The sequence below is a fragment of the Ranitomeya imitator genome, chromosome 10 (genome assembly GCF_032444005.1).
Source record: "Ranitomeya imitator isolate aRanImi1 chromosome 10, aRanImi1.pri, whole genome shotgun sequence".
In the NCBI taxonomy this organism is placed as follows: Eukaryota; Metazoa; Chordata; class Amphibia; order Anura; family Dendrobatidae; genus Ranitomeya; species Ranitomeya imitator.
Window position 1 is genome coordinate 39,254,034 of NC_091291.1, and position 12,117 is coordinate 39,266,150.

General features: G+C 41.1%; 1 protein-coding gene across 2 annotated transcripts in view; it reads left to right on the top strand.

Annotated features, from left to right (window-relative positions):
• Window positions 1-11,828, top strand: part of LOC138651075 (immunoglobulin superfamily member 1-like) — a 32,524-nt gene extending 20,696 nt beyond the window's left edge. Inside the window, exons 3-7 of one of the 2 annotated variants that reach the window (XM_069741049.1) lie at window positions 3,430-3,705; window positions 5,670-5,936; window positions 6,557-6,832; window positions 8,005-8,195; window positions 10,992-11,828. In XM_069741049.1, coding sequence (XP_069597150.1) covers window positions 3,430-3,705; window positions 5,670-5,936; window positions 6,557-6,832; window positions 8,005-8,195; window positions 10,992-11,156 — 1,175 coding nt within the window. In that variant the 3' untranslated portion in view covers window positions 11,157-11,828. The remainder of the gene's footprint in view (window positions 1-3,429; window positions 3,706-5,669; window positions 5,937-6,556; window positions 6,833-8,004; window positions 8,196-10,991) is intronic. The other variant, XM_069741050.1, reaches the window with a different exon arrangement.
• Window positions 11,829-12,117: the final 289 nt, after the last annotated feature.

Consider the following 12,117-nt stretch of genomic DNA (forward strand, 5'->3'; position numbering starts at 1 on the left):
TATTTTTTTTTCATGTGTTTAGAGTTAATTAGTTGATTCAGAAGATTAGGGTAATAGGTCGTTTAGAGAACCTTTTCTTGATATGCTAATTTATTGAGACAGGTTTTTTGGGTTATCAGGAGTTGTATGCCAAAATCATCAGTATTAAAACAATAAAAGACCTGACAAATTTCAGTTGGTGGATAATGAATCTATAATATATGAAAGTTTAATTGTAATCATTACATTATGGTAAATAATGAAATTTAACACTATATGCTAATTTTTTGAGAAGGACCTGTACAATGTTCTCACTGCCGATTTGTTCCATGTGAAATTGACGGAGATCCAGGCAATCGGTACTGGGCTTTTCACTAAACACCTGTATTACTGAAGTGTGTGGCGCCTCTCTCCTGTGGAGTGCGGCATTACATGTTCTGTGCTGCTTTTTACCTATGCAGGTTGAGCTGCTCCTTTGGATACAGGTGAAGGATGGCTCCATGCTATTTCCTGGGACAGATGTGTTTGCACGGGATCCTGAAGAAGCTCCTAATCATAGAAAGTCATTTACAGCTTCTAGCAACTATTTCTGACTTTTCTATTTCAAGCTATTTTAGTTGTTTGTTCTGTTGGTATTTCTTATGTTTCTATTTATTTTAGGTGATAATTTGAAGCTACTTAAAAGGGTTTCCTCATAATTATAAATACGTAAAATTGCAAAATGCTTGAAAAAAACAAACAAATTTGCAATTTTTTGTTTACCTCTTATTAAAAATCCTCTCCATTGACAAGATTGGAAGGATTCTTAATATTATAGTGTACTGTTCCTTGCCTCTGAATTTTCCTAGAGGTGACCAGTCTCCTAGGGAAGGAGCGCAGCGCTTGCAAACTCTTTGGTTTAGGGCAATCTGGCCAGCCTCAATGGTCATATGCTTTTCCGATGCGGCAAGGTCAAAGCTGCCTATGCTTGCAGGCAGGGAAAGTGCCAAATTCAGGCCAGTAGTCAGCCATGTCGCTTGTCCAAACTGTCATTCTTTAGGAATGTATCACTCCCAGCAATCTGGATGCCATTAGATTGAGATTAACTCATTGCTAATTTTGCCCTCAAGTTATGCTCTCAACTTACTATGGTTGACCCACAAAAGATTAATGTTGCAACTAAAAGTTGTTCCCAGTTTAGGAAAACTGCTCTTGCCTGGTGCTGCTAGTTTTAAAGAGACAAACTGATCTTTTCTCACCCTCCTATAGTCAAGCACTGAGTCTCCATGCCTGTTCACAGTGTTTTATATTTACTGTTGCGCTGATGTCACATGGACATTGCTGCTGTAATGCCATGGCTGCCATTCTTGCACGATTCTCCTTACTCCTCCCAGTAGATACGCCAACATGCTCAACACCACACCCACCCTGTTGTGGTCTCTGCTGCAGCTGCCTCCTTCCAGGGCCAGCACACATCATACAGATCTCCAAGCAGCAGCTTAGGGCGTGCTCTCCTGGCTTCTTAAATGGGCAGTGTGTGCAGTCCAGAGGTGGCATCAGCCAATAGCTGGGAGGTATCAGGCATTTAAGGCACCATCCCCTGTAGGGAGGTGCCTAAGCAATATTAGCTCTAGTTTGTGCATATACCCACTAGTCTGTGGTCAGGTCCCTGTTCCTGAACCAGTCCAGACTGATCCTGAACCTATTCCTAAACCCTTCCTGTGTTGGGGAAGTGGTATTATTATTGTTCCTTTTTCTCCCCTACCCCTGTTTGCATATCACCTTTTATTAATGTGTTCATGTACCTTGTGATACCGCTACATTATGTAAATGTATTATCACTGTTTATATTGAGTACTGCTACGCATAAAGCGTATTACGTATTACTCATGTTATATATATATATATATATATATATATATACATATATATATATGTCACATGTGCACCACTGTTGTTAGGGAAAGTAAGTGCCCCGGGCCAGTATAGTGTTAGGGGAGCAGTACCCCAAGTTGGCCACTAGATGGGGGCATCATAGATATTAGGTATAGCATAGGGAATAGTTATAATAGAAGGGGCACGATGGGGATAAGATAGTGAGGGCTTCCTGTTTTAGTCAGTTGGGGCCTGGGTGCCCGCACAGCTCACAGAGGGCTGGCTAGCCCAGGGCACATCGTGTCCCGCAACATTCTTCTAGGAAGAGTGGGCCCAGCAGTAGTATTCAGGGGGCAGAACAAAGAACAGACAGTACAGCAGCTACAGAATCAGCAGTGCAGTATTAGTGTGACAGCAGCTGCTGGACAGAAGAAGGCTGAGCAAAGTGGGAGAAAGTGCACCAAGATGTGGCAGGTTTTTGCATGGGTCACTATTCTCAGGACCAGGGCGAAATAGCAGGGAATGCCCCACGAAAGGCAGAAATACTGGACATTGAGGAGACTGTGGGACTGTATAGTATGGACCGTCCCGAACGCAGGCTTAGTGACAGGCAAGAGTCAGAGACCGCAATGCTGTAACAGCGTGTGCACTGGATGACAAGTTGCTGAATAAACATGTTGAAGTTGATGTGAAACCAGACTTTGACTCTATTCTTGGAATCGTCTGAAGAGGTGACCGTCCCGTACCGGGAAAACCCTGATGGCATAGAGGAGCAGCACCGAGGTACTTTAAAGGGATGGGACGAGCGGGTGATACAGGGATTACTGTCGGCCACGACTGCCTCCCTGGCCCCCGACCCTTACACCTGTCTGAACCTGATCCTGAGTCCTGAATCCATCCTGTCTGAACCTCCACCTTCAACACCTGCCAGTGTTCCATAAACTGTCTCATCTACAGCCAGAGTCCATCCTCTCTGAACATCCTGTTTTGTCCAAGCGCGATCCTGTTCTGTCTGAGATGGTTTTGATATCTTTTATACCAGTTATTCAAATCGTGCCCTTCCAGTGACTAGAAGTCTGTGTCCAGGACTGGTATCCTGATACCCAGGTCTGCCCTGGAGCGGTGCCTGGTGGCTACCAGCAGCTCAAGTCTAACTCCAGCATCAGGGGTTCTAGTGAAAACCAGGTAGTTCCTTAGCCACACTCCTCCAGGATAAGGCCAGCCTTAGGTGCAGTGGGTCTGTGATCCACTAGCATGACAGTTGCAGCTTAGTGGTTTGGCCTGAGCCCATCAAAGCTCACTGATTGGATGCAGTATTGTTGATTTGACACCAGGAGCAGTGGCAGAGACCCAGCGTTAGACCTGAGGAGGGTGAGTAAAGAACAGTTTATTGTTTTACAACCAACTACAGCTGAGGGACAGGGATTTTCCCGAAACCTAGAAAACACCTTTAAGGGACCAGTGTATCCAAATGAGTAATTTAGCCATTTTTATGTATAACAGAACACCTTCAAAATGTATAACTTCTAACACGCTTTTTTCCCGTCGCACTTTTTGTACATGAGCCTTTTATGTGTTTTTTTCTCTTCAATCTAGGAAAGCTTTCTAAGCCCACATTAGAAATAGTTACAGAAGATCCAAATGACGTCCATATGATTGGTAGCACGGCTTATTTTAATTGCACAGATTCGTTAAATGCTCAGAGATTCTTTTGGAGAAAAGAAGGAAATAAGGATCCAATAGCAGAACAAGTCACTCCAATGCTTACATTCACAAATTTAACAAAAAATGATAACGGACTCTACACCTGCCAATATGGGAGGAATTCGGAGTTATCAGAGCTCAGTGATCCTGTGTACCTATACGTGAGTGGTAAGGCAAATACAATGAGGGGATGAAGGGATCATGCGTGACAATCAAATGTTACCAATCTTTGTGCCAAGAGCTGGGAAAGCAAAAGATTCCCTTACATGGTTCCAAATAGTCCTGATGCATTACAGTCCTAACCCTGGGCCAAAAACTCTTACTCATTGGTGTCACCTTGCACCTATTCCATACGGTTCCATCATTGGAGGTCAAGTAGTAGTGCCCACACATTGATAGCCCACATAAAGAATTCTAAGCAGACTTCAGCAATGAGGGACCCTCATGAGACATAGAAATGTTGGATTCCAGAAAAATGCAAGGAATCCAGGACTTTCTCACTGATTCCAGGATATTTGTCTTACCTGGAAACATAGTCTAGCAGCGGGTTAAAGGGTAAATATAAAACTTAACTTTTACTTAGATCCTTATAAAACTCACAAACAGAAACCAAAAGTGAAACACAAGTGCCAGTGTTTTTAAAAAGCCGAGAACGACCACAAAAAACACACAACAAACTACAGGTAAAAACCAAATACAACGATGTTTGTAGATCACTCATATGTTTAGGGCATTGTTACCCATATGGTGCTACAATAATAGATGAGCAAGCTCAGCAGGTAGTAGAAGGCGGGCCGCACCCCAACCTTTTAGATTCAAACCCACCAATAGTACCAGAATACATATATGCCTCAAAAAAAAAATAGATACATATAGGCATATGTTCAATGGGTATCTATGCGTGGATACATATATTAGCAGCGTTCTATTTTATACTCATCCTGTGGGACCAATGCTCTCAGCGATGCCCCTCTCACAGAGTTTCCGGGACTTTGATGCGGATCATGCCATACTATTCATTAATCCCGGCAGAGGTCTATGTCTCCCGACGCGTTTCTTTTTTCAAATCATCAGGGGAGTGATGACATATATTCTCTCATGTATATGAGCGTTGCTACTCCATATGAGCTTTACCTGTCTTAAATAGTTTTCTCCATGCAGCGCGTGCGTGGCTGCCGGCAACCCATTTCCGGTTGCTATCGCCCTATTACCTGGAAACATAAGAGTGGACCCATAATATGTAGTTAAACCTGACCATAATGTAATCAGATGCCCTTTGCTTATTCATAAGATTATCCACATAGTTGCTAACAGTCCCCAATTTCTTGAGATTTTCGAAGAATATTCCAGACATGGGCATGTCCCAGTACTTAGTGGGTCAGCGTTTACATAAAACCCCAACTTATAGTGAGTGTTCCTTCCACTCTGCGGGTGTTCCTGGGCTGGGATTAAAAGATCACTTTTTACCAATAAAATATTTGCAAGCGTAAATGAAATGAAGGCGTAATAGTAATATGAAGCCTCTGCTACCCAATGCGAAATCTCTAAAGGGTCTCAGTCATTTGTCATTTATAAAACTGCTGTCTACTTACGAGGTAGAGGAACTTTTGGGTCCCTTTGAGTTTTAGGGACCGTAAGGAAGACAGGTCAAAAGTGGCCAGTTTTTGCTCTTATTTTATTCCTGATGCTACCCTACTTATCTAGCTTTTTTGTTTTTTTAAATCCACCAGAAATATGGGCCTCTTTATTTAGTGCTAATTTTTATAATAATTAGCATTGGGCAAAGTTCACAGGATCCTCTGGGGTGGATCCTTAGGCTGCTCTGCATTACTACCCTTTGCCACGCCCCCTGGGAAAGACCATAGACAATTAACACCCAACAAAAAGGCTCAGATCTCTGGAACCATTTGATGGATTTTACAAAAGAAAGCTAATAATACTCAGGGGAGCTGTGGAAATAAAATAAGAGGAAAAACTGGCCAGTTTTGACCAGGTGACATGTCCTCTAAGCTATACCCCTGTCAACAAAATGTCCTAGATATTTAGACTGATATAAGACATATGCCTCCAGTTAAACTTTTCACATCAAACAACATATCCTATAAATATGCCCTTATGTGGATTTTATACAGACAGATACCCACCACCAGCGATCACCGTGGAACCAAGAAGCATTGTCCAGCCGGGACAGGACGTCACCATAACGTGCGCTTCTCCATATCCAAAAATTGTTTTTACCCTTTTCAAGGGTAATGCTCAAATAGCCGAAAATAGCAGCAATCCATTTATCTATGTCATACACCATGCAAATAAAGCGCATGCTGGGCAGTATTCATGTATATATGAAGATTTACAGATGGAGTCAGATTTCAGCGAACCTTTGATGATTGACGTTAAAGGTAAGAATGTATGAATTAATTTTAACTTTTCTTAAAGGGAACTTAAAAGTCATTTCGGGCTGCCCGAAACAGCACAGACCATGACCTATTGGCAAGTTCCATGATCCCATTAAAAAGTTTATGCAGACACAGTTGTGGAGAGTGTTGTAGAGTTGTGTGAAAAAGTATTTGTCCCCTTCCTGATTTCATATTCTTTTGCGTGTTTGTCACTCTTAAATGTTGCCGATCATCAAACAAATCTAAATATTAGACAAAGATAGCATAAGTAATCACAAAATGCAGTTTTTAAATGAAGGTCTTTATTATTAAGTGGAAAAGAAATCCAAACTTACAGGGCTCTGTGTGAAAAAGTGATCCACCCAGCTGCCTTAAAGCATATATTAACTATGATTTATCACATGTTTGGCAAGTTGAGTTCAAATTCCCTAGCCACACCCAGGCCTGATCACTGCCATACCTGTTCTCAATCAAGAAATCACTTAAATAGGACCTGCCTGACAAAGTGAAGTAGAAGATAAATACAGCTGTGGGTGACACCTTCTATACCAGTGCCTTTCCATTTTTTGTACATTATCATTTAGGATATTTTCTGACATGTGTTTCATCTTTATATTGCTCAGCTATCCGCAGCCCTTCAATCACTTGGGAGGAAACTGAAGAAGGAAAACTGAAAATTATCTGCACAGCACCAGAGGAAAATAAAAACATGTGGTTTCAGCTATTTAATGAAAGCAGAGATGTTATAGATGAAATAAACGTTGTCAAACAAAATCAAGTAGATTTCATAGTACCATACATTGAAAAGTCTCATCGGAGATATTACTGTATATACCGCATTCGGATGGGTAGGGACTTTGCAGACTCTCTTATCAGTGATGCCGCTGTGATAGGCGAAGGTAAGTTTAAACGCAAAGTATCTATTGTAAAACATAAAACATTTCCCAAATGGCGCTAAGACATTTATATAGGATCAGTAAATCCTTTTCTACGGTAATGTAATCTTATGATGTCTGTGTAATGATACAGCAGATGGTAAAATCTAGATTACGAAGGTAAACACCACAGGATCCCCTGATGAAGCTAGGATGCTGGTGAAACACTGTCAGCATTTTTTCCTGCATTTCTTTATGAACAGATTACAGGACTAATCTAATGGGCAGTGCCATGATGAGCAGTATGAGATAGTTAGCCAGAGGGACTGGCGAGCAAAGAGTAGTTAGGGAGCAGCGTCAAATCAGGATATCTAAAACAAAAGCAGAATAATTGGGCAAATAAACAGTCAGTTGTTTGCCAAGGTCAGAAAGCAGAGATACACTGTAAACGCAGAGGCGGAACACAACTGAACCAGGTAAGCAATAGCTATAACTGGCAGTCAGGGACTAACTGCTGGAGATTAGAATAGGGAAGAGTCCGATCCCTGGCTCCAGTAAAAACTAATATTATTAACAAGTAAGGTCTCAGGAAAAAAAACAGTACACCTCTTCTGAACTAAGTACCAGAGCTTACAGCTCGGAATATATTGTCCACGTCAGCCATTTTATTAAAACTATAAGGTAAAACATCAATTTTTATTTCATTTAATTTTTTTTTTTTTATAGAACTCTAAAAGATAAAACGAGAAATAAAAGAAGGTGGTCTCGGAGTTTAAAAGATTTGGCAACCAAAACTAGTCTATATTATTCCCATTTTAACAACAGTTTAGGGGCACCATAAACCACCAACAGTAGCTAGGTTTCCAACTAACTCCCAGGGACCCCACCCGACAGTCTGCAATTTCATTAAAATATGGACGCTCCACTAATTTGCTACCTACTCCAAGGATCACCCCCACACCAATAGCTGCCATGATGACTCATTTAAATATTTTATCTCCCAGTTTAAGGTAAGAAAGGTCACAATCCAGCAGCACATCTCTTTGATTTCAATCAATAAAGTAGGGAGGCAGGAGGTCATGTTTTTATTTTTTAGCTGTAACTTTTGTAATATGACGTGACACTATGGTCAGTTTTAGTTGGCAGTTGCAAATTTGCTTCACAAAAATCACCAATTATTCATTTTCCATTTCAAGACACTTTCAGAACACGAGACCATACAATGGGAAACATCATTCGATGCCTTGCGACAACAATGATCCTGATTCTCTTAATTGTGATCCTGGTGAAATATTTCAAGTACCGGTACTCTCGGCGATATAAATCACTTCCCCCTGTACTACCGGCCTCCAGGAAGAAACTGGCTGTTGAGTCTGAATATACTCAGGTAGACATCAATTTTTTTTCTTTTATTTTTCATGTGCATATAAATATTTTGTCTTCAACTAATGGTTCAATTACATGATAAATATATCAATATATTAATCTGCGAAAATAGATAGATAGATAGATAGATAGATGCTTTTCTCAATATCTGACATGAAATCAGAATAAACCTTTCCCATTTTAGGTCAGTTAGGATTACCATAATTATGACTATTTGCCAAATGCCAGAATAATGAGAGAGAATGTGTTAAGGCTTTTTTATTACATGCTGCAAAGACAACATTTTACATACATTTCATTAGTATTTGGCACCATTACCCTTAACCCTGCTGTTCTGTTGGTCAAAAATGACCAACTTTGAACTTCAATATTCTTTAAAATATTCAAGATGCGGCTCTGAAACCCGTGGCCGACCGACCCATCCTCATTTAAGTCAGTCGACCACAAGTTTCAGAACCGCATCTTGAACACCCCAAAAAATACCAAAGTTCAAAATAGGTCTCCCCAGACCGAACAGAACAGCAGGGTTAAACTGAATGACTTGGGCACACATCTGGGATCTCCTTCCACAAGCTTCTCACAATTGTTGGTCGGAATTTGGGCCCATTCCTCCTGAAAAACTGGTGTAACTGATCCAGGTGTGTAGGTCGCCTTGCTCGCACCGGCCTTTTCAGTTTTGCCCATAAATTTTCAATAGAATTGAGATCAGGTCTTTGTAATGGCTCCAAAACATTGACTTTGTTATCCTTAAGCCGCTTTGTTACCATGTTGGCAGTATGCTTCAGGTCATTGTCCATTTAGAAGACCCATTTCCGCCCAAGCTTTAACTTGCTGACTGATGTCTTGAGATGTTGCTTCAGTATTGCCACATAATCTTCTTTTCTCACTATGCCATCTATTTTGTGAAGTGCACAGACCCTCCTGCAGCAAAACAACCCTACAACATGATGCTGCCTCCCTCGTGTTTCACAGTTGGGATGGTGTTCTTAGACGTTGTGTTAGGGAACTGTGGGGGCATAATATTGTATGTGGGGAGACTTTGGAGTTATTATTCTGTATGGTGGGAGACTGAAATCAGCATACTCATGCGGAAGACACTATGGGGCATAATACTGTGTGTAGTAGTATCATACTGTGTGTGAGAAGCACATTGTGGGTACGATAAAGTGTTTTGGAACTGTGGGGGCATCATGCGGAATGTAGTGTGACTGTGCAGGTATCATATTAATATTATTTATTATTATTATTATTTATATAGCACCATTGCTTCCATGGTGCTGTACATGAGAAGGGGTTGCATACAAATTACAGATATCACTTACAGTAAGCAAACTAACAATTACAGACTGATACAGAGGGGCAAGGACCCTGCCCTTGCGGGCTTTCAGTTTACAGGATGTTGGGGAAGGAGACAGTAGGTCGGGGTTGCAGGAGCTCTGATGTTGGCAAGGCGGTAGTTTCGGTAGTGGTGAGGAGGCAGCGGGGTCATTGGGTCAGTGTAGACTGTAGGCTTTCCTGAAGAAGTGGGTTTTCAGGTTCCATCTGAAGGATCCGAATGTGGTTGATAGTCTGACGTAATGGGGCAAAGAATTCTAGAGGATGGGGGATATTCGGGAGAAGTCTTGGAGGTGGTTGGGGTGGTTGGGTGAGGAGTGAATAAGTGTGGAGGAGAGAAGGAGGTCTTGGGAGGAATGGAGAATACGTGAGGGAAGATATCGGGAGATTAGTTCAGAGATATATGGAGGAGACAGGTTGTGGATGGCTTTGTAGGTCAGTGTTAGTAGTTTGAACTGGATATGCTGAGGGAATGGGAGCCAGTGAAGAGATTTGCAGAGGGGGGAAGCAGAGGAGTAGCGAGGAGAGAGATGAATTAGTCGGGCAGCAGAGTTAAGGACGGACTGGAGAGGTGCAAGGGTGTTAGCAGGGAGGCCACAGAAAAGGATGTTGCAGTAGTCAAGGTGGGAGATGATGAGGGCATGCACATGCATTTTAGTAGATTGAGGGTTGAGGAAAAGATGGATTCTGGAGATATTTTTGAGCTGGAGGCGACAGGAGGTGGAAAGAGCGTGGATGTGCAGTTTGAAGGACAGGGCAGAGTTAAGGGTTACTCCGAGGCAGCGGACTTCCGTTACGGGGGAAAGCGTGATGTCATTAATTGTGATAGATAGGTCAGGTAAGGAAGATCTATGAGATGGAGGAAAGATGATGAATTCAGGTTTGTCCATATTGAGTTGGAAGAAGCGAGAAGAGAGGGGGGACTGTGGCATCAGCATACTTTGTGTGGGAGACACTATGGGGGCATCATACTGTGTGTAGGGGCACCATACTGTGTGTGAGAAGCACGTTGCTGGTACAATAAAGTGTTTTAGAACTGTGGGGCATCATGCTGTATGTAGTGGGACTGTGCAGGCATCATACTTTATGGGGGACTGTGGCATCAACATACTTTGTGTGGGAGACACTATGGGGGCATCATACCGTGTGTTGGGGTACATTACAACGTGTGAGGAGCACACTGGCAGTATGATACTGTGTCCGGGGCCTGTGGGAGCATCATATTGTATGCGGGAACATTCCAATGCGTTAGGACCAAAAAGGGGTACTTAACAGTGTGGGAACACTAAAGGGCTTAATTAGAGCCATTATTTCTGTGTGGGTACTAAAAAGGTCTGAAAAAAATGTCCTGGTTGGATTGGAGAGTGGGTCAGCCATAAAAAAAAAATATTACACTAAACGTCTCTTTCCTGTCAATCAGAGGTAGAGGATTATGTTTACCTAAGCCATGCTCCTTTTTAAGGTTTCGGAAATGAAGAGTGATCCACTGGAGAAAAGCTCGACCGCGACTCTACCAACCACTGTAGTTTCTGCTGTGATAGAGACGATGAGCGATGAAGAAGAGCAACAAACAATCGTCTCGGAGGAAGAGGTGTCTCTGGAGGCACAAGTCACTACAGCTTGTTAATGACATGCTATGATTTGCAGAGTATATAAATTAATTATAAGGATAAATACAGAATCTAGTAATTTTGTAAGATTGTATAAACTAAGAAAAATGTGCAGCTTAAAAAAAAATACCGGTTAGAAATATTTGTATTTCCCTTATTTAGATGTTTTATGGTAAATATTATATGCACATATTACATATATTGCATATCACACTGCATTTTACCCTCTCTACATATTTAGTGCCTACAGCCCCACCAATACATTGTACAGGTCGGCTGAACTTCCACCACCTAACATTAAGGTTTCTGTGTCGGAACTTTGGTTACAAGGTAGTTTGAAAAGTTTTCACAAGGGTGTTAATAGATGTAAGGGATGTACCATAACTAGATGTAATCATTATGTGTTGGCATGTAACGTCTCAATAGGTATCACTACCTGGAAGATTGGCAATAGGTAAATTTGTCATCGAGTTGGTAGAACCAAGTTCAGTATGATCACAATATGTAAATAATTCCCTACATCTAAAAAGGACTTTATATACCATAATCCCCAAAAATCAACACTATAATATAAAAATTAAGATTATTATACTTGTAATACATAATAAACATAATATTAATGGAGTTTTAGGATTTGTGATAACTTTTTTCCCACTGGACAACCTTAAATAAAAATCGTACATCATAAATCAAGCCGATTCATTATTTGTTAAAAGTTAACAACCTTTCTAATAAACTCACTTTTCGACTTTTCATAATCAGCCTCACACCCGTATGTTCACACTGCTCATTTTTCCACAAGTCAAAAACATCCATTTCTCAGGCAGAAAACACATAAGGAAACTCCTGAGGTGTCTTTCAGTAGCAATTTTTTTTTCATCATTTTCTGGATTTTTTTTAACTCTATTAAAGGGTGAAACAAATGAAACTAGTGCTCAATATCTCATTATGTAATTTTAAAAAATAACTACTTTTGTA